This window comes from Pholcus phalangioides, unplaced genomic scaffold, assembly GCF_987345545.1.
Source record: "Pholcus phalangioides strain wild (caught in Gottingen) unplaced genomic scaffold, Ppha-v1.0 ptg000001l_1, whole genome shotgun sequence".
In the NCBI taxonomy this organism is placed as follows: domain Eukaryota; kingdom Metazoa; phylum Arthropoda; class Arachnida; order Araneae; family Pholcidae; genus Pholcus; species Pholcus phalangioides.
This window is the reverse complement of record NW_028301594.1, coordinates 11,877,026-11,901,326: the sequence shown is the minus strand read 5'-3', so window position 1 is coordinate 11,901,326 and position 24,301 is coordinate 11,877,026. Positions and strand designations below refer to the sequence as shown.

The 24,301-nt window shown below is 38.3% G+C and overlaps 1 protein-coding gene across 2 annotated transcripts in view; it reads right to left on the bottom strand.

Annotated features, from left to right (window-relative positions):
* Positions 1–24,301, bottom strand: part of LOC149089887 (uncharacterized) — a 216,426-nt gene that overhangs the window by 30,118 nt on the left and 162,007 nt on the right. For both annotated transcript variants that reach the window (XM_089254579.1, XM_089254631.1), the window contains one exon: positions 7,702–8,169. In XM_089254579.1, coding sequence (XP_089110705.1) covers positions 7,702–8,169 — 468 coding nt within the window. The remainder of the gene's footprint in view (positions 1–7,701; positions 8,170–24,301) is intronic.

Below are 24,301 nucleotides of genomic sequence, written 5' to 3'. Positions count from 1 at the left end.
TTGGCGAAAAAAACCTATATGTTTATGCAAACAATTATTTTTATAGTTTTTATCTCGAATTTTTAACTTTTCTCTTCTCGTCTCATGAAGCTAATTCAATACAGCTGCTACACATGTTCCACACGTTGGCGATTGAAAAAAATGGATTTGACTCCTACCGATCATCAGCGCATCGAGCTTCGGCCAGGGATCTCCGACCACTACACGAAATGACCGGACAATCCGGACTTTAGCCAAAATTCTTGGCCAATTCGCGAAGTGGCCAGCCAGCCTCGTCGTGAATCGGGCGCACTTTGGGCTTTGGCAGAAACGTATACATATCTGCCGATTCTTTTTTACGAGGTTGAAATAGAAATAAATATATTCAAAAATTAATTTACAAAAGAATCAATATCCAGTATATAATACAGATAAGCGGGATTTGAGTAAAATATCGGCCCCATATTATTGAAGACTTATTTATTTTGAATTTTTTCTAACAATTCTCAAAATAGTTATTTTCAATCTCGAGTTATTTTGGATAATCATTAATTATGAAATTTCATCAAACGTTAGACCATTTTTTTTCCATCAGTATTTGAAATGATTTCGTTTGTTGGAAAAGTTTCCCGCATTTCTGTAAATTACATTTATGACGTTTTTGGCTGCTATCTTTTTCTCCCGTAATATACAGGATAATAAATTCTAGTAAATTAAAAAAAATGAGAAGAATCGGTGTATTTGAATACGGTTTGCGGAGTACAGTAATTGTTGTCACGAAGGAGGATTTTTTTTGGTACAGAAAAAGTAGTTCAAATTGTCGTCGATTGAGGGCACTGCGCAAAAGATAATCGTTGAAAATATGCAAATCACAGTCGTATAAGTTATCTTAAGCAGAGTATACGATTAACACACACACACAGCTTATTTCTGAATTTTTCTTTCTGTCGTTTACATAAGGTTTTCATTGTGATGTTGGTATGGGTAGATAAAGCACTGCTGGAGAAGTTGTTTTACATCAGTTATAAATAGGCTGACCATATTTCCTCGAGAGAAATACGGGACATCGGGATTCCAAATACGGGAAAATACGGGACATCGCCAATTATTGCCAAAAACGACGCCAAAACCAAACAAAGTTGCCAAATATTGTTGAAATTACGGAAAAATCACAATGGCGGGAAATGATGCATTACTGCGAATTGCAGTGGATTAAAATGTATTCCACGAAAAAAAAAAACCGTTTACCAAGGCAAATGTGGGAGATTAATATCCCATATATAGTTGTAACTATCATAAAATAATTTGAGTTGAAAAATAATTTCAATCTTCGACTTCAATAAAGAATAAAAATTCAAGTAGGCTTCGTGTAAAATACGGGAAAAACCGGGACACTTTTGCCAAAAAGTCGGGACGGCCAAAAAAAGAGAAAATACCGGGACTGTCCCGGGAAATACGGGACGTATGGTCACCCTAGTTATAAACCACTGGCTGAATCTTGAACACAGAAGGGGTTGAAGAAATGTTCAGGTCCAATTGCTTCTGCCGGACTGATTTACAGCGCCCTCCATCGAGGAAGATTAGAACAAAATTTGTTACTGCATCAAAAAAAATTCCCCTCACTCTCTCGTGAAAATAGTTTCTCCAACTACATTCAAACTTACCAGTTCCTTTAATTTTTATGAATTTTTGAACTACTTACGAAATGGGACACCCTGTATGTAATCAAAAGCCCCCCAAAAAATGTTTGGGATATTGTGCCATCCCGAGGTTTTGTTAAGACGGCTTCGGTGATACAAAATCGAACGCACGGTGCTAACGTGTGAACATGGAAAACGTGTCACAGTTCTGAAGTATAGTATAGCTCTCAGACTCGTCGAACGGGAGTAGGGGGCAAATCACCAAGGTTGCATATAGTGAACGGGTATGTCGAATGTTCATCACCGCTCTTCCGTTTATGCCAATTATACACATTTTTCACTGAACGGTGGGCAATTACCCCCATCACCTTTTTCTCTGTATCCCTCTGTTATAAACCGCCGGCGCCGGCTGAATCTTTACGAGCGTCTCGAACACAGAAGGGGTTGATGGAAAAATGTTCAGGTCCAATTTCTTCTGCCGGACTGGTTTACAGCTCCTTCGACAATGCGAGCTGATCTCCCCATTGAAAAGTCTCGCCACAGAGAGCAACAGGCCTACAACGATTAATTATTCAATCATTACACTTCACTCATAGTTAGAAAAAACTGGTGGAAGACGGCAGCACTACACATAATAAGCATTACACAGAAACAAACTTCACATCAGGTTTCACTACACGTACACGCACATTCCCGCATATACCAATTCGTTAGAGGTTCCGCAAAGGAATATGGACGAGGTGCATGTCTGGGCTTAGTAGTAGTAGTAGTAGCTCTATCGACAAAAATTAGAACAAAATTTGTAACTGTATCAAAAAATAAATCCCCTTCACTCTCTCGTGAAAATAGCTTCTCCAACTACATTCTAACTTAACAATTCCTTTAATTTTTTATGAATTTTTGAACTGCTTACGAAATGGGACACCCTGTATGTAATCAAAAGCCTCCAAAAAAAATGTTTGGGATGAGGAAGAAAAAGAGGAGCCAGAGTAGTCGAGAATAGTATGATCGATGCGGGCTTATCGAGAAGTTGGATACAGGCAGCAATTGCTGACGAATGTCTTTGGACCAAATCAAATCCAGCAGCAGATTGACAGTTTTCATTGATGTGATAGTAACTGATTTAATGAAAATCCCCGAAGTGAAGCAGATCAAATTTCATCAAGAACTATTCTCGATCGTGACGATTAATATGACGATTTCGTGATTTATAATTGTGATTTATTTGCATGAATCACCATTTTTCGATCATAAATTTTATACTTGTTTACTGGCGATGTGCGTAATGGCACCTGCCCATGTATGTAATACATTTTTTTCAAGCTCAATAAATGGTTAGGTTCCCTGAGGCACCCGAGTCCCCAGGAACAATGTGCTTGTATCACCGAGTGTGACAGAACCTGGATGTCACTCGGTTCCTATCACTATCACTAGCCTCTGTATCCCCTTACATGGTTGCGGCTATATTGAATTTTTTTCTTTCATTTCTCGTCTTTTGAATGTGGGGTTAACATTTTAACAACATGGTCAACCGGCCGCTACGAGGGTCACGTTGAAGAACCTTTGCCTATGGCAGACTTTCTCAAAGCGTGCGACGTGGCTCTTAGGGGCGTCTGCAACTTTTGTTAGGGACATTGCAGTAAGCTGGCGTATTCATATGTGACTGTTTGATGCTTGGAAGCGGTCCTCTGTTAGATTATAATCTAACAGAGGACTGCTTCCAAGCATCAATAATAACCAAGAACCGCTAATAATAAAAATTATTATAACATTATAATATTAATTATTAATGATAATAATAATAATTATTATTATTAATATAATAATTATTATAGGGACCCATGTATTAACGTTGACTAGAGCAAGAGAGCCGCTGGTGAGAAAAGTTTGAGAGCCAATGGGAAAACACAGAACTAGAGCAACATGGTTCACAACCTGGTGCCACATGATGCCCCCGCTCTACCAAGACCATATATATTATTACAAAGGAGTAAAATAAAGTGAGAAGAGAGGCACGACAAACTGGTTAATTCGCTACAAAGACATGAAAAAAAAATAACATATCAAAAAAATAAAGCTATTTAAAGTTAATCATATTGGGAAAAAAATTCCATTGCCCTGGGAAAACACGACTTTTTGATCTATTTTGTTGCACCAGTCATTTTCTGCACACGAAGACTAATTAGACCGGGACCTACACTTTGTTTCTGATTCCGAATTGCAGCCTTTTTTTATACTCACCGAGAGGTTGGTGCGCTAACCCCTTGGTGTTGGACTCCCTTCGGTTGCAATATTTTTCTGCGGCCCGTGTCACCGTTTCTGTTTTACCCCTGTGTCAGGAACGTTTCTGCCAACGACGAACCGTGACCTTCGAAAGTAATGTCACGATCGAACTCGCGACTCCTCTAAACGCCCTTTGGTACTTTAAGCGAGTATCTTATCGACGTGGGCTACCACGCCCCACCATGGGCGGATATACTGGGAGGGCGTGCCCCCCCCCCCTAGTGTCAACTGTGGAGTCGACTGATCTAATGTATATATGTATATATAAATTGACATCGTCATCATCGTGCCCCCCCCCCCAGCAATAATGACCGTGCCTCCCCTCAACTTCCAAGTCTATCACCATCTATGCGCCCCACGGTTTTTTGAGGGCCTTTTGTATAAAGCATTCATTTAGGCAGAGGAATATGCTAGTGCAGAGTTGCATGAAGGGCCCGTATCCCCCAAGGCGATCAAAAGTTAAAAATATTTGTTAATATCTTTGTAAAATACTAAAATATCGAAAGAAGACGCCAATTTTGGCATCCGAATGTTCCCAGAAAATTTGTGGGTCTTGGGCACGCGCCCCGTTTGCCCATGCAAGAAATCGGTCCTGGGAACTACCCTTAGAATCCTTACAAAAGGAACAGGTGCAGGACTTCAGACCGGGGGTGCGGAAATTAAATTTATTTATAAAATTTTTGTACGCTACAAATTTAGCTAGCAATCAATTAAATGAGTAGGAAAATGTCTCGCTCTCTCGCTCTCTCCTGGATGAAAATCGTTAAAGAAAAGGTAGAAACTCGTTAAGACAGAGGTGGGAAGTGGCACAAAGTGAAAATATTGTCTGAAGGGTGGCCATAAGTGGAAAAGTTTAGCAACACTGATCCAATTCGCAAGCCTCTTCTCAGGGGTTCTCCGTGGTAAACAGAGACATCCAACATTTTCTTGAAGGCGGAAAAGACACATCATGCATCTACGGAACCAACGACAATGACACTTTAACTAATAGAAACGTCACATATAATAGATCTAAATAACTATATAGAAATCGTTGCCGATCCGGGTTCTGTTTCCAATCACACACAAGTCAAAGCCGAACGAATCATCTACGAAGAAAAAACCCCGAATATAATAATGTCAGACGTACACAGAGGTTGTCTTTTATAACTGAAGAGAAATCTACGTGATCAGAGGGCCAACTAGCTCAAGCTCCTTGTATGTATGATAATATACATGTATACATTTTCTATATATTCTTCTTCCTCAAGCTACTGATTGCTGGCATTTTGTTGGAAGATAGCATGTTATTTAGGAACAACTTCTCATTTTGTTAGAGCTTCCACCCCATAATGAGTGGCATCAGTCAAAAGTTTGGCTCCCCTCGTGGACGTCGGGCCGAAACAACACCAAATGGTAGGGAATTTGTGTATGTAAACAGGATAAAGATGGTCTTTGATTTCTAGCGCCCAAAAGGGTGCAGACTAATCATCCAATTAAAGCCCCCCCCCCCCACTCCCCATCATCATCATCCTTTTCATTAAAAAAAAAATCACCCTGGGTTCGTGTTGGGACCCTGTTCCCAAATGAAAAAAAAAAAAACCCCTCTTTAAGAATTCTTCTTCGTCTTTGTTATTATTTTCACATTCATTTATTTTGGTCCTTGTTCATTATTTCCAATTTATGTAATTATGTTATTAAGAATTCGTTAGGGGTCTCTGTTGATTGAGGATGGAGTCGCATCAACGGCAAGGATCGATGGATGTGGACATCATCCCATGTGGGAAAAGACTATTGGGGGGACGAAAGAGTGCCTTTTTAAAGGTCATCGATTCCGTCGATGGGTTTCAATGATAACATTCATCGTTTGGCGCAATTAGAGAGCAGTTGAAATGACCATGGGGGATTTTTGATTACATACACTATTATAATCACTAATTATCGATCCCCAATGGCGGTCGCCAAAGAGGCTCTTTTTTTCTCCTCCTTGATGAAATTAATTTTAAGGTATCTGACTAACCAGTGCCGACCGTCTTAACGCATAGGTCCACCGGGACACGGCCGTGGGGCCTCACAAAAATGATATATAGGTTAAATTTTCAAGGAGTATGCATGTAAATTTGCCTGGAAGGGCCTCAGAAAAATCAGTCGGCCTGAGGGTCAAATGGTGCTCCCTGCGACTATCTTTCTTAGAGATTTAATATAAAATAGTATAAGAACAAAGGATGCTCAACCTTCAGAAGAGTGTGGGCCACTTCATTCGTTTAAGAACATGTAGCGGGTCCCTTAAGTGATCTTGAACAGCACCACAGGTCACTTACGTGATATGGAAATATGCTTACCGCGGCACAGTTCCACGTCACTTATGTTACTCGCGATACAGTTCAACATCACTTGAGTGGCCAGCGACATAATTCCAGGGCACTTAAGTAGTCCGCGGCACATTTCAAGATCACTTAAGTGACCCGCAGTGCAGTTTTACATCACTTAAGTGATCCGCAGTGCAGTTTTACTTCACTTAAGTGGCCCACAGTGCAGTTTTGCATCACTTAAGTGATGTGAAAATTATTTTATGAATTGATATATTCAAAATAATTTGTGTTGTTTCAGATTTTTTTTATTGATTATTCATCGAATCACACATTTTCATACCAAACTCACCATGATGCAATGAATATGTTCATTCAAAAAAAAAGGAAAACACTTTTCCATATTAGTTTTTCACAAAGAATCACGTGTGTAATTATTGTGCGGTCACCACACCGTATAAAACAGTGTAGTTTGACAAATACAAGTGATTGACCTTAGAAATTTAAGTTTGTTACCTTAAATCCTAACGATATACAGGGTGTCCTGCAAGTGCTAAAGAGACCTTTATCTCATCAATTGTCCATCTTAAAGATATGATTCCAATTTAAAAATTGTTCAAAAGGCGTTAAAAACTACCCTTTACCAGTTTTGAGAGTGAAAATACAGTGTGTTATAAAATAAAAAAAAATCTAAATTTGTATACGGTAACCTTGTCCTCTAACTTCCAATTAGAAAGTTGTTACCCTGTCTCTCATGAGGCTAACAGAAAAAAACCATATTTCTAAGTGCAATATTCGCTAAGATATTTCAATTCAAAAATCGGAGAAATATTATGAAAGAAAGCAAAAACTCTAACGGGCAACGCTTCTTTCCCTCTTCTGTCCTTTCCTAACTTTTCTCTGATTTGGGAATTTTAATATCTCAGCGAATATTGCACTTAGAAGCTTGAAAATTTTTTTGTGTGTTTGCTCCAGGAGAGACAGAGGAACACCTTTCTAATTGGAAGTTAGAAGACAATGGGACCGTTTAAAAATTTAGATTTTTTTTTTTCATTTTGTTGCATATATTCACTCTAAAACTGGTACAGGATAAATTTTGAACGCCTTTTGAGCATTTTTTAAATTGAAACTATATCTCTACGACAGATGGCTGATGAGACAAAGGCCGCATTAGCACTTTTATGACATCCTGTATGTCAGAATATCATATTAAAATTTTGTAATGATGTAATCAGTAGATTTTTAAAAGTCAAATGTTTCAAACTCAAGTGAAATGTCAGAAATATCATTTGTTGTGAAATACGCTTAAAAGTTTTTATTCGCAGATATACTTGTATGTAAAAACGCAACACCAAAGTGGGTGTGACTTCGGTTCTAAGTGTCACGTAAACAAAACAAGGATTGTTTTGGAATTACAAGAAATGTGGCTTTCACAAAAAATGGGGAAAAGAAAAATCGATATTTTTTGTTCCAAACGTATAGTAGGATGCCTTCAATTTGTCTCTACTTACCTGGAACTCGCTGATACTGTGGAACTTGGTGGAACATTGTCCGCATTTGTGACTATAGTTGCTGTTGTTTAGAAGGACTTCCTCCGTTGTCTTGACTTGTTGGTCCACGGAAGAGGGGAATGACGTAGTTAGCGTCCCTGTAATAGTATTCGCTGTGGCTGCTGTCGTCGTCGTTGTCACGATCTCGGCAAGTGGAGAGCTGAGTTTCTTGTGGTTCTGCATGTGGGAGGACAACGCCGCGGCAGTGTTGTATCCCCTGTTGCAGACTGTGCACTGGTAAGGCTTGCCGTTGTCGTGCGTTTTCATGTGGATTTTCAGGTGGTCGCTTCTCGAGAAAGCTGACTCGCACTGCGTACACCTGTACTTCCGGTCACCGGTGTGAAGTTTGACGTGCCGGTCGCGGCTGCGTTTGTGCTTGAATAGCCGATGGCAATAGTCGCAACGGAATGGCATCTGGTCACTGTGTACCTGAAACAAAGAAAGACACCGTTGAAAAATACTCTCTCCCGAAAAAAAAATCAACGCATATAGTAAATGATACCCTGGAAATATGACTAAAATGGCAATTTCATATTAAAGGTCGCCCAATGCCTCTAGGCCAGCGTAAATTCAAGGACCAGTAAAATATCTGAGAGAATTCGATGGACCTTTAACTCACATCATGAGTAGCGTGATCATGCGTCTCTTAATTAACGGGACATTAATGTGCTTTTGTCTGTTCCGATTGCATACAATAGTCTCGTTTTTTCAACGAAGATTATTCGATTCAGCAATTTCAGCAAATTTGTCATAAATTGCATCTTTTGGTAAGAATTTACTTCAGATTTTTACTTATACTTAATATTCCGATTTCCAGTATTTTCTTTGATTATATATAGAAATACCCTAAGCATGAAGGTCTAATTTTTATTTGAAACCCAGGCCCGTCATTTAGGGGGGGGGGGCAACGGCCCCCCCGCCCCCCCCCCGGCTTTTGAAAATACACTAAAAATGGTATATATATATACAAATATATATATATATACATACATTGAGTACATGTGCTTTGCCCCCCCCCCCCTGGAAAAAGGTGAAATTACGGCCCTGTTGAAACCATATGAATATTACTAATATCAATAAAAAACTAATATCAATAATTTTTCGTTTAGTTAGACTTAAAATAATCAAGTCTGCCTGCGGCTTACCTGTACCATCGTCACGGACCATAGGTTGAGAAACACTGCTCGAGGAGGAGGAGGACTAGCAAGGCCCAACTCATCGACCAATCATGTACAGCGGAGGGGGATCCCAAGTACAGAAGTACAGAAAGGGCCTTATGATAACGGGATATACAATAGTTACAATTTTCAAAAGTAAGTTCATAAGTTGGTAGGCAGGTATTTCTTTAGCAGGGTACTCTAGTAGGGTACCCTCAGAAAAATCACTTTGCCCGAGAGTCTATGATGATCTTAAGACGGCCCTGAGGTCACATGAATAATTTTCAAATTTGGTCTTTCCTTGTATGTATTCAGGAAGATTTTTGTAGAAACGTGCGATGTCATTCTCCGCTGTTCATACAAAGTACGTAAGGCTGGATTCCAAGCGGAGATGAAGATGAAGTTCGGTATGAAAATTCACATACATCCGTAGGGTATTGAACCACGAACCTCTCGCAGTCCCAGCAACTCTACCATTAAGTTACAGAAGAATGATTTTGGAGCAGTGTTTCTCAACCTTTTTGAAAACAAGAACCAGTAATATGTCTGAAACAATTTGGCACACCACTTGTGTCCCGTATTACGGGACATTCCTGTAATTTCACACACATTGTTCAGATTTCTTTTTATACAATCGCCCCATTTTTTCAACAATACTTATTTGGATTTGTAATATTTACTAAAGTCATGAAAATACGCAGCGCGTTTTCACGATATAAAATATATTATATGGCAAAAATTATAAATATTCATCTCATGTATTTACTTCACGATTGCTGATTGTGCCTACGTCTGACAATGCTTTTGATGGTGATTGGAGATGTCCCGTATTTTACGGATTAACATTTAAAAGATCCAAGTTTACCATATTTTTCTGAATGAAATATGATCATCAGATCATTTGAATGTTTCTTTCGTGAAATACATTGTTGTTGTTTACTGCGATTTATAGCAACCATTCATTTCCCACACTCTTCAGCAATTTCAGCAGTAATTATGAAATTGCATTTAAAGCAATAAATTGTCATTTTTGGCAAAATTTAGTTTCAGGATCTCAGTTTCCTGCATTCTCCTCGATGACGCATGTCAAACCTAAATATGACGGTATAATTTTATTTGAACCCCTATGAATATTACTAATAATTAATATTAATATCAATTACAACGGGTGAATAGTTTTATCAAGTCTGCCTGCGGATCACCTATATCATCGCCACGGACGATAGGTTGAGAAACGCTGATCTACTGTATATAAAACTGTAGAAATCGTGCAAAATCGCCTCAGATCTATCTATCAATCACTGATTACACTTCACCAATCATTACGGTGTCCAGATGTGATGAAAACAGATTAAAAACCATCTATCCTATATAACCTCACTTTCGCATATCGATGCTTTTTACCTAATTATTTAACTGAACTTTCGTCGCTTATCAAACTTAAAAGACATAAAAATACTTTGAATAATCATTTCTTTTGCATCCCCCTGTATGTACTGTATAATGGATGGACCAACCAGTTCAGGTTGCCCAAGAGAGAGAGAGAGAGATCGAATTACTTATCACAGTTTCGCCCTTTAGATATAGTCCGTCCCATTCTCCGGGAGAGATTTTTATCACAAATTATACCGGGTCAATCAAAGCCATTGAAATCAAGCATTAGATCAATAATTAATTCGCAAACGCAGCCAAGAGCCCTACTTAATGTGAGTGAACCCTTCAGTTTAGGCCATGAAAGGGCCGGCCTAATAAACAAGTTCTCATTTATTTATTTTATTATTATTATTTTTTTATTGCCAAAGATAAAGGAGTGGCTCCTCATTGGTTAGTATTGATATTGAAATCCTGCTCGGGACTGAGGGTTTGGAACCAATGGTACCAAGATTTATTGCCATCGGATAAATTTTATTAGGTTCGGTGTTGAGGCACTTCTTTGGGCCCCAACACTTTAATCACTCATTAATGGTACGCAGCACATCGGAGAGTCTCTTGTTTTGTTTTGTTTTTTTCTTCTCAAATTAATTTTTTTCTTTTTCTAATTTATTGATTTATTTGTAAGATATTGTGATTAATCGATTTCTTGAAGAAAGTTGTCGTCTTTCAATTGTGAATAATGTCCATAAGAATGACCGCTTCTCTTTTTTAAATCCCTCTTGTAGCTTCTCGTTCATCAAGGATATTTTGATATTACTAGCTATAAATCATATTTTCGAATTTTTTTATGGATGTAATAGCCGGGATTACACTAAAAGTTTGATAAAATAGCCTTTTTCAAAACTTTTAAAAAATAACCTATAAGCCTAGTTGTGTTACATTCGCTTGAATATAACGGATACACTAATTGGTTGCATATTTCAAGTTTTCTAAAGAAACTTTTATCAAACTTTCATGGTGTAATACTGGCCTAAAAGATTGTAAATTATGTTCTTAAATTTGTGGACATTCATATTTTATAATTCCATGCGTTATTTTCGAATTATTTGCCATAAAAGGGCTGTACAGGGAATAAAGTCAGTGATAATTTGTTGGTGCAATAGTAAATATCAAAATGCAGTGATACCTTGGCTTATGAATTGTTTGGCTAATGAAGGTTTTTTCCTGATTTTTCTGCCTCGGCTAACTATCGAATACCGATTCGGCTAACGAACATTTTCGTTGATATGGATGCACGTGCTAACATAAAACTGCCGAGTCGTGAGTCTGAATTTTAGCGATAGCTCCCTCGAGCCTGATTAACTCATGTCCAACTCGGAATCTTTTTTTCCAGATGAACCTACATTTCTTTCTGAAAGTTTTTGAATCATTTCATGTACAATGAAAGATTCAGCTAATAGAAAATTCATTGGAAATGTAGCCTATGAAATTCATCCTATGTTTCCGGAGCTGTTATTTTAGTGCAAGACTCTTAGCATCAAACTGAATAATTAAGGCATTCTACAAGCTTATTCTCTGCATATATGAGACACAAAAATGAGATGACCAAAATACAAATGGATGGGACATCTACAAATTCGACTGGGTTGTGCCAACACAAACTTCGGCAGAGTCAAGCTGGTGTTGGTTGTGTACATTAGTGTAAAATAAAAAGATCGTAAGCGTCTCCTCTTTCTGTAAATTCTCATTTATCCATTTTTGAAGCTGTTCAGTTTAGCCTCCAGTCTGTTTTTGCCTTTTTTATAGTGCTCTCTCCTTGGTGTTTTAAAAGAAACTTATATTTAAATTTTGGGCAGTGACTGGAACGAAGCAAACGATTTTCCATAGAAACCTATATGAAATCGCATTTCACGTAAGGAAGATTTCGGTTACCGAACGCTATTCTGGAACGAATTATCTGCCGATTTATCACTGTATTTTGTTGCGGCATAATGCAAAAGCTAATATTGGGGATTGGGGGGGGGGGGTTGCAAGCTTTTTGCGCATTTATAGGACTACTCACGTCTAACGGGCATTTCTAGAGGTGCGCAAGTCTCTAGCATTTCTAGTGATATGTAAGATTCCTACACATTTCTATGGGTGCGCAAACCTCTTAGGTGTGTCTGGGGTTGAGCAAATCCGCCACGCATTTAAAAATTCAGAATTTTCAAGCTTCCTTATTTCTAGAGGTGCTCTAGCCCCTACGCATTTAAAGGGGGTGGGGTACTTGTAGCCTTTTACGTTGGGAACTACGGCGTTTGTAGAACAGGAAGTTGGTAGAACATTTGTGGGTGCCAGGTTGCTCATTTTTATCTCATTTAGCCATATTCCATCGCTATGTTTGCATTTATTCCTATTTTGAATCGAATGCAAGAGATACCAAAATTCATATTGAATCAATTCAATTAAAAAACTTCAGAAAGTGATTTTAAAATTTAAATTATTTAGGTCAATTTAATTTAATTTTTTAAATGCCCTTTGTATAATTGTGATTCAAAACCATTAAAATAAATAAAAATTAAAAATAAATTTTTAAAAGTTACGAACCAAAAAAGGAAAAGTATTTTTAGATTGCTTTGCTGGGGCCGGAAAAAAAAAATTCTCGAATGATCCGGAGTTCGTACGCCACGAAAACTTTTTGAGACAGACTAACTCGATGTAGCCCATCACTACAAAGGATATTATTTACATAATTTTCATTAACAAGGAAGAAGACCAAACCATAACACGATTTAAAAATGAGAAGCAATCTTCATATAATTTATGTCATGATACATACATTTTATGTATTTCAGTTCAAATAAACAGGCTACGGAAACTTCTTCAGTGATTATACATATGTACAGGGTCTTCATACTTAAAGTTCAACTTTGAAATGGCCTCGAAAGGAAAACTACTGGACAAAATGTTATAATAGTTTACAGGAGGTCATGGGATTTAATTTTCCGCAAAAAAATGTTCAAAAACTCACCACCAGCGGGGAATGGCGTTGTATGAAATATTGTTAAACGAAATAAGACATGAAAACGTCAGTTTAAAATGATTTTAATCGTTTCAAAACGAAATTGTTTAATGGGCTTATACAAAATCTCAATGGCTACATGGCTTACGGCAGAAGGATGCGATACACAGACATGTCCACAACCTTCCACCTGATATGCTAAGAGCTACTGTTGAGAACTCAGTAATGTGATTTAACTTGCTTTCAGAAAATGGTGCACGCCACATTGAACATGCTTTGTAACACTTTTTAGAAACGATTAAAACATTTTAAACTGATGTATTCATGTCTTATTTCTTTTAACAATATTGCATGCAGTGTCATTCCCAACTTGTGTTTCTCCCCCCCCCCCCCGGAAAATTGAGTCCCATGAGCTCCTGTAAACTATTCCCATGTTTGATAACATTTTGTCCAGTAGTTTTCTTTTTATGACCATTTCAAAGTGGAACTTTAATTATAAAGATCCTGTATGTACAATACACGCGCTGTCTCTCGAATAGTTTCCGATAGGAATAAAATTTCCAAGGTTGATTTCACAAATAAAAGAAAAAAGAAAAAATTATGAGTAAAAACAAGAAAGAAATTCATCTGTGACAGCTAAAAACATATTTAAAATTTTAATTGTACAAAAAATATACAATTTGTAAATTTTACACATGTTCCTAATAAAAATGTTAATTATGTTAGTTAGAGTGGTGAAATTTTAGTTACTTTTTACGTGCTAAAATGACCAAGAAAGAACTATGGAGATATTCTCAGAAAGTTTCGTCAATCAAGAATTTTGATCAACGACATCTTGACGAATTTCTGTCCAAACGACAGAAAATAAATTCCTTTCAGTGCAAAAAGTAGCGAGGTTTGAATTACATTAATTGACGTTCTATTGACTGGTAGCCGTTCCTCTCAATTGTCATTTTATTTATTTATTCATTTTACAGTTGATTTGTCAATGGCTGGTAGACTAAAGGTTTTGCTCGGTTCGGAAAAAGAATTGCCATTTTTTAGTGGACATGACAACACAAAAAAGAACAAGACAGAAAGACAATTACAAAACAAACACTATAAGGGGGTATGATCTTTCTATGTGTCATAAACAGCAAACTTAAATGTGACAAGTTTCATGGCAACATTTATGTATGCAAAAACAAACAATGGTATCCAATAACTAATCAAACAATAAATTAATTCACGGAGATGCCGCAATCCCACAGATGATTTTTTTTCGTTGTGCCTGATAATTTAAATTTTTTTTCTAATTTTGGAATCACCAAAATATTTTTTTTTCGATGCTATTCACGAAACACCTATTATAAAGTAAGCGTACATCGGTATTGTTATTGCACTGCATCATTTCGTTATACATAAAAGTAGGGGAAAGATGAATAAGAGTAAACATTTTTTTTCTGTTGGCAACAGCGTAAGTGAAAGGGGGGGTTACAACCACGTTAACATGCGAATTTTGAACGGTCTCAAGAAACCATCATTATTGATAACACCTCAATTTACTGGGTAAAATGTGATTTTGTCCTGTTAGCATGTAATTTTTTTCTAAATAGAAGACTGATGGAAGCTTTTAAGGTTTAAGTTGTTAGAAAGAATTTTTTATGCCAAACGATATTGTGACGTTAAAATTCAACTGTATCTTAGGCTATGAGCGATTGAGAAAGAACATACACGGGCGGCTAAGAGTACGAACTGTGATGCGAGTTCTATCATTTGAAATGAAGTGGAATATGGAAGAGAAGATAGCAAAGAGAACTATCGAGCCTATAAAAAAAAGAGGAAAGGGGTGCATCAAAGAAGCCCTGAAATCACAGGAAAAGGATTTTCAAAACTCCATCGAAAAAACGATTCTTTCACCATATTTGACTGCAATAAATCTATTTTCTCAGCGCTTGTGAAGTATGCTACTATGAAGATTGGACTCAGTATGGAATAAGTAAGGAGTGGTGGCATGAGGAGTGCTCTAGCTACGAAGGTACGTGCGTATGCATTTGCGAATACTGTCAAATCTACGCACTCAAAGATTTGACAATATTCACCAAGAGTACGCACTCATACTCGCGATCACCTGCTCTGATTACTCTTACTCAACAGGGCGGGAAAAGAGTGCGTAATGTTACATAAATACACTGTTTTTTTTTTAATTTTTGGAGTAAAACCATGATTTTTATTTATTTTTTTCCCTTGATAAAGTTACTGAAAAATAAACTTTGAAAAATTCATAGTTTTGTGAAGTTCCATGAGTTTTTCAGTTTCAACTCTTTGTTTCTTCTTGTCCATTTAAAATTATATTATTGTTCGAATGAATAGCAGGGTTTTACCCATAGACCTTCTAGGAGTAAATGATTAATTGACTTCACTGAATTTAATCTGCAAAAAAGCAGTATTTTCAAGCTAATTTAGCGCAGTAAAACAAATTTATTGAGCGTATACAAGCACACGCGCGTAAAAGTTACTCATCGGTATGTTGTTCACACGAAAATGTAACACGGTAATTTAAAATGTCCATTTTGAATTCCTCGCTTGTGAATTTGCAAATTGTGAGGTTTTTCTTGCGCGTGTGTGGACAGTACGTGCTGGACAACACGTAATACCATTGCTACACATGGTAAAAAAAACCTGCAATGATACAGTCTAACCTAATATAATAAGTCTCATAAAATAACCGCATACCGAGATGTTTAAAAATGTAGGATATCATTTAAACATATCACATACAACGGCAAGCATGTTATGAAGACCTGACATTTCTTAAGCGCATTATCACTTAATAAATTAGAAACTTGACCTGTTTTGTTCGACGGAAAGTAAATAAATAATAAGTGAAAAAGATTTCACTCTCACTTTCACAGAGAGTTATTAAAATCACCTTTCAGCAAGTAGTCTATCTCTCGCTTGCTTTCTCAACCCTCTCTCTCTCTCTCTCTCTTTCTCTGGAGCCCTAAAAGAGAGCCAAGGAGCTCTTGTGTAATATAATGATTTTTCTCCAAAGCCGACCTGAATACTAACTAAGTTCGGTACAGGTTCCGACCCACAACGGTCAGTCTCCTCGGACCGTTTCTTTTCTCTCTGATAGAGACCGTTTTTTCTCAAATGATTGTCTTACTTATGTATACATTCGTTATAACGAGAAGGCTCGGTTTCTATAACAAATACACAATAAAAAAATATATTTATCTATCCGGTAATTATAGGCAATTGCTGGTAATATTTGAAATATCGGAAGAATAACATTTGTGTTCGTGAGCAACTTCATTGGATATATTTGACATAATTATACTATTATTTGATATAATGATACGTCTGCTGATCCGTGATTATTCTGACAGGTATTTAGTATGAGAAACAATGTATGAATTCATTAATTCATTTCCTATAATCCGGAATCATGATAATGGGGATCAATAGCCGAACCGTTCCGAAATCTCTCGTTCGTTTGCCGAAACGCGATTTCCCATAGGATTCTATGGAAAATTGTTTAATTCGTTCCAGGTACTGTACAAAATTTAATAAAGATAGTTTTTTTTTTTTTTAACACGAGGCAAAAACGAATCGAAGACTAAAATCAAACGCTTCAAATTGGATGAATGAGAACTTACATGAAGATGATATACAGTCGGACCCCCGTATTCGCGGTTTCCATATTCGCGGTTTCCGTATTCGCGGTTTTTTCCTTTATTGGAATTTTTCTCTAAAATACTCAGCAATCATCGTTCACGTGTTTTATTTACAAAATTTGAGTTGTGCTTGTTTAGGATGGCTCATTTTTCTATTGCTACTGATAATGCTTTGAAAAGGTAAATCAAAATGAAAACTTGACAAGAAAAATTTGATATATTGACTGCTTGGCGAAGTCAATACCTTCTGTGGTCCGCCATTACGGAATCAACGAATGTTCGGTGAGTTATATCAAGAAAATGGAATCTGAAATTCGTTCAGTCGTAGCTGTAGCCGCACCTGTGGCAGTCAAAACTTTGCAGCACCTATGGGATCCATGTGTTTCACGTACAGAAAATGCTGTTTTTTGTGGGTACAAGACTGACACAAAAAAGTATTTCAATTTATTATAACAGAAAATGCGAAAAATTTTACTATTCCATAAGGAAAGGGCTGGTGAAACGTCTATTTCATCAGAATCTTATGCAAGTAAAGGTTGTTTCATAGGTTTAAGAAACGATTCGGATTGGCAATGTAAAAAGCACTGGCGATCCAGCCTCTGCCGACCAGGAGGCAGCTAGAAAATTTCGAAAAATTTGTAGAAAACTATTAAAGAGAAGGGTTATGCACCTCACCAGGTGTTTAACGCTGACGAAACTACACTATTTTGGAAGAAAATGCCGCAAAGAAGTTAAGCAACAGGAAGAAAGCGAGCTCCTGGTTTTAAGGCAAGTAGAGATAGACTTACTATGTTGTTTTGCTCAAATGCGAATGGGTACATGATAAAGCCCACCATCATTTTCAAATCTTCGAATTCGCGAGCGTTGAAGGGAAGGATAAGCCAAAGCTCCCAGTATTTTGGACGAACAATAAAAAAACTTGGACTATGAAAACACTTTTCCTGGATTAGTTTAAACGCTTTTTCGTTTCGGAAGTCAGGAGGTACCTTGTTAGTACATGCTATTCAAAGTTCTTTTGATATTGGGTTGATCTAGGAGGAGTTAATGCAGCTAACTGTTACTGAAACTGAAGCAGTACCAGATAAAGAAGATCGAGATAAAGAAGTAGAAGACAAGTTCACCACAAGTAACATAGCGAAAGGGATTCGCAAGCTGAAATCAGCAATAGATTATTTTCATGACATAAATCCCTCTATTTTACGTTCTTCACATGTAGAAAAATTAGTAGAGGAAGCCTTGCCAACATACTCCGACATACTTAATGATATGAAGAAGACACGGCAAACAGAAAAATTACAACAACAACAACATTCTTTCAGAAAACATCGCCAACAATCGCTGCATCCTCTTTTACATTCCCTTCTACCTCTGCGTCACCCTGCTCTTTCCTCATGATATTCAATAAACGAGATATACAATAAAAAACCTATGGTTTCTGTTATTCGCGGATTTCCGTATTCGCAGTCACTCCCGGAACGTAACCCCCGCGAATACGGGGGGGGGGGCGACTGTACTGAAGATCTTTTCACGTCTTTCACACTATGTATTCAACCAACTAGGCCGGTCTCAACGGCCGGTCACGGCGCTGGGGTTCTCAACACGTGCTTCGCGGAGCGCTTGGGGCTCCATATGGATTTACTATACGTTCCACGGCCACTCGAAGAAAATAAAATGAATCAGTAAATTCGATAAAAATAAAAGAGAATCCCACGAAGCTCCGCCATCAAAATTATATACTAAAAATGGGAGCTCCGCGAGTCAATAAATGTTGAGAACCACTGCTTTAGAGCATTGCGGGGGGCAAAGTAATTTTACTGAGGCCCTTTACCCCTGCTTGCCTTCCAATTCACATGCTTACTGTCGAAAATTTCAACCAGATCTTGGTTTCATGAGGCTCCCTTTTCACTGGAGGGAAAATGTACAGGCCGTGCTCGGGTGGACCCATGCGTTAGGACGGCATTACAACCAACACTAGCTGCAGTTTATTAAAGCTGCTGTTTACACATAACCCAGTCGAGTTCGTAGGTGCCCCCTAAATCCATTTGTGTTTCGGTCACCTCGTTTATGTGACTGGTACATGCAGATGGGGAAAGCTAAGCTCCTGGAATGTCCAGACTATTTACCAGTTTGATGCTAAGAGTCGCACTAAAAGAACGCGTGCAAAAAATGATGAGAATCGTCTCGGGTCCCGTGGCTGGAGCCCTGTCAGCCCTACCCTTGTGGGGCTATGCTCCTCGACTTACTAAATTTTGAGTGACGAACATAAATCTGGAAGGGAAAACATATTGTTCATATAGAATGCAAAGTATTGCACATTTTTTTTTTTAATTTTAAAAAAGCATAGGGGGTTCGTGCCCCCCCCCCTGCTCCCCCACGATAAAAAATTTATTTTTTTAATGCAAAAAAATATTTTTTAAATTAAATTTCGGAAGAAAATACCTTTATGTTGTTATAATCAATTTCTGTTAATTTCAATGTTAATTTCGACCCACCCTCTAAGCCATATAATGATAAATCGCATAAAGGCACTTGACCCGCGGACCAAATATGGCCCTGTGAGTTATCTGATGCGGCCTGCCCTCCTCAAACCTAATTTTGTAAAAATGAACTAAGCGGCACAATTACAGATCGCTTGTGTCCCGCGGTACAATTCCAGAAAATTTAAGCGGCCCATGGCACATTTTAAGATCACTTAAATGACCCGGGACACAGTTCGAGAACACTTAAGCGATCCGTGACATATTTAGAGATCCCTTGAGTGACATGTGACGTAGTTTTACAGCACTTAAGTGGCCCCCAGTGCGGTTCTACATCACTCAAGTTACCCGCGGCACATTCTCAGATTATTTAAGTGATCCGCGACATACAATTACGTATCGGAAGAAAATCACTTGAGTGATGCGTGGCGCAGTTCTAGAGCACTTAAGCTACCCAGACACATTTCCAGATCACTTGGATCCGCGAAAAATTTAGAGATCACCAAAGTGGCTCTGTAGGGCACTTATCAATAGTAGGGGGTGCCCACAAACTATCGAAATGTTTTTCTCGTTTTTGGCTCATCGAGTAAGATGCCATTAAGGATATTTCATATTTTCATAAAGGGTGGTTGATGGCGTAAGCATTATTCAAACCTCCCCCCCCCCCCGCCGCAAATCATCAAAATCCCCTTGTCATCAAAAATCCGCAAATCGGAAACCCCTCCCCCCATCGATGATGACGTAATACTTGAACGGCCCCATATCTTCAAATACAATTATTTGTCGGCTCTTAGCTTTTGTTTGTTTGAGGAGGTTTTTCAATTGGTCCATAAACGCACCTTCCTTCTATGAATCTTTCCACTGTCCAAACGACCATCTGGGCACCATTAAAATACAGCACTGTGTTGGTGTTGCCTGATGGAGCGACAATCACATTGATGTGTAACTATATACCTTTATGCAGGAGGGGGATGATTCAGATGGTGGTGTTTACAACTGAAAGTTTCGAGGAAGTTCACATCATAACATGAAGCCCCACCAATGCAGAATTTTCATTCATTGTAAAAGGAACCCTGAGGCAGAGGCTTGCCTGGAAGCAATCCAGAAAAAGAAAAAGAATGTGAGCTCTCCAAAAATACTCTTTGTAGGTGCCCGTCAGACCAGACACGACCCGGGGTCTGTCCCTTCCGGGATGTAAGCACCATTACGCGTGTGGGTTGGACCGTACAAATAACTGCCCGATATGTAAAAGGTTTCAGCTTACTATGGGTGCTCAAACAGCCACAGCACCCGCTTCCCCCCACACACGGTTCCGATGCCACTGCTAAAACATGGTGTTTGGATACCCTCCATCCTTTAGGCAAAAGCAGGGAATCTTTGACACAAATAAAAATTGTGAAGGGGGAGTGAATGCCTCCTTTATCGGTGTCTAAAAGCCATATCAATTGTTTTAAAAGCAGAGGATCCACCACAATTCAACACGCGTAGGCAGAAAAAACAGGCAGTTTTCCTTACAATTTTTTTTTTCATGCTCGATATTTGCGAAAAAATTCAGAAATCTATGCAAGATATTTTTATTTCTGAATCAAATCTGTGATTGCTCTTCCCCGTGCTTCAAATCACTGGGTTCTCGAGCACCCACAGCACTAGTTACAACCAGTGGCTCTGACGCCACTGGTTGTAACTAATTTCACAATCCGGTGTATTTGAAATTCCAGGCCTGCCCATGAAACGAACTCTAATTGTTTCATCTCCCTTTCTAACAATATTTCTATGTTATGCCATTTCAAAGTTAACGAGTCTTTTCTGGAACACCCTTTATGCCAACTTTCTCATATCGGTGCTCTTCTTCTGATGCTGCCCCCCCCCCCAATCTTAATGGCCCCAGATATGATGGATCTCGAAACGTCAATCGCAACGGGTGTTCAATGATATGGATTGGATTTTTCCCAAAATTGCCCTAATTCCACATTCCGTCCAGTTGGAATGAGACCCACTTTTATATGAGATCCATTTTCATGAGAACACTTTCGCATTCTTTGGCTATGAGAGCACTCATACTGGGGCTCGAACCCCAAATCTATGGATTAAAAATCGTGCAATACTGGATGCATTAACGTACTTCCTCGAATGCGAGAGATTGCGGGTTATACTAAAGAACCCGAGAAAAAAAAGAAGAGAATGGCAACAACGGGTTAGGTCCATCGAAGAAGGTGTGAGCCTGTTTACCCAACCCACTTTCCTCACAGCATCAGTTCTAAACATCATCTTCCACGAGTGATGTTGCCACCCCAACCTGCAATCAATTCTTGCCCGTCGGTCATCGTCTTTATCGAGTGAGCAAAAAAAAAGTATAATTCCCATTTGTGTTTCTTATAGGCCGGTATAGGGCGTGGCCTTGTTATATTGGGTGCGTGAATCAGCAGGACCCCGTAGGCATAGCCATCACCATCATCAGCATCATCATCGGCAAAAACTATCAAGACATGACATGCTTGTAACATACCCTGTCAGTCAGTTAATATTGGAGATAGGCTTGTCCGAAATGGTAGGCGGAAGTGGACTCTCGAGAATCAATCACGGGAAGGCCTAGTCACATAACGAGCCTACCGTGACCCAAGAGAGATAACGAGAAACACTTCTCTCTAATGCACATCCGTGATAATAAAAATTATTATATTTTCAGTGGTGGGCATTCAAGACCATTGAAAAGATCCCTTCACGGGGTTTTGCATGGTACCTTGCCAGAAGAAAGATCGTGCTGTAATTATCAAGATTTCTTAGAGGAAGGTGGATTCGCGATCACATCTATTCCAATGTTACCCATCGACTGGAGAAGACCAAATGTGGCCCGTTAAGTTGTTCGGTTAGAAAAGTAATAATATAATTTATACGTAGGCTGACCTTAACGTCTCGATAAAAACATGGGAATTGGGATCCATACAAGACATCACATATTATCAACAAAAAAGTTGTCAAAAGCAAGTAAAATTGTCAATTATAGCCGGAAATAGTTATCAAAAGCACAGAACATTGCCATTTACAGGAAAAATTGTCAAAGGCAAGTAAAGTTGCGAAATCGCGGTAAAACGTGCAATGACGGGAAATAGACGGCTGCCATAAGTCACAATGAATTGAAATGTAACCCCCCCCCCCAAAAAAAAAAGTATTTGTTTGACAAATAAGTGACCTGAATGTATTGATACGACTAAAATTGATTATTATAAAGCGATAATTATCGTAATATAATCCATAAGTCAGTGATATAATCTATATCTTTGATTTCAGTTACGAATAAAAATTCAAGCAATCCTTGTTGAAAAAAAAGGGCCATTTTATAAAATGTTTTTATCACCAAAATTACGGGAATGTCCCGTAAAATACGGTTGTTATGGTCACCCTATATATATGCTGGTTTCTAGCCCACGAGCGAAAAAAACCCACTGGAAAGTTTGTGTGTGCGCAGCCTTGCTTTTAATATGATGCGCTCACTGATGCCGATGGATCTGGACAAAAACTTAATTAATTTCACACCAACGCGTGGAAGTTGTTTCCTTGCCTCAAAACACAAGTTGTCAGTTTCTTACGATGGACCAGGGTGTTATTGAAACCTTCAAAGCGTTCACCACACGTGATTTTCATTTGCACAGAATAAGGTTCCACGTACCCCTGAAAATGTCTATGTACCCAGCTAAGAACCAATGCTATATAAGTAACAGTTTTTCCCACCACATTTCACTTTGATGCCTCGAGTCTCTTTTTTTTCCATGGGTCTATGTGGCCCATTTGATCATCTGCCATGGCTCCCCCCCCCCCTATTTGATTTTCACTCTTGGTTGGATTAGAATACTCCAGAGCGGCAAGAGGTCCAAGCAGCATTCTGATGAGAACCACTGCTATAAGAAATAGATCAATGATGTTAAGCATTGGTAGAATCTGTGAGACTTGGTAACAGAATGCGGAAGATTTAAAAACTTTCTCAGCAACCAAAAGAAGCAATGAAGATGTATTACTACGTACCTACGTACTTCCCGGCTCGCGCTTCCTTATAAACGATCAAAAATTAAAAAAATTTAAATATCGAAATAAAATATATTTATATGCTGTTTTAACCAATTTCTGTTAATTTAAATGTTCTTTTTTGAAGGTTGGTAAATCAAAATTTCTCTGGAAGAGATTCCTTGTGCCCGCCCCCCTCCCCGAAAAGTCAATCCTGCGTACTACCCCACTTATTTCCCAAAATGAAAAGTAAACGCCAAAGAGACGTAATATCAATTTTAAAAATTGAACAAATGCATTGAACCTTCACTAAAATAGATCTCGATCATCCGTATTGGCTACTACCGATAAAAAATAAATCGAAGAAATTGTTATTATTTCGACGATTCACCGCGTTCTATAAGCTATTCCAACTTGCAATATATCGAGAGCGTTATAATTGAGTGCATAAATGGTTAGTCAACCCACCATACAGTCCAGGTGCTACTGCCTACGTCTTACAAGGCCACAACCACCACTTTCTTCCTTTTCTCTTAGTTTTTTTGTTCATCGTTAACTTATAAGAAACAAGTTTGCTCAACACTCGTGCTGATTCCAAAACCAGAATTGCCTACTTTCGAATTTGTTGTTATTATATTATTATTCTTTCATTCATGATCTAGCTTTCATTACTTGTTTGCTCAGCACTGTAGATAGACAGAGGCTCTCGACTTCTCACGTGTAGTAAAAAAGAAGTGGAAATTACACACACACACGTTTAGATATATATGTATTAAGTACGTACGCACACACTCATTACGAATTCAGCTCAGTATTTTTTCGAGTGTTTCCCACAGCTAAGTTCACAGCCACTAACACTAACAGTCAGTGTCTACCCGAGAAAAAACGCCTTAT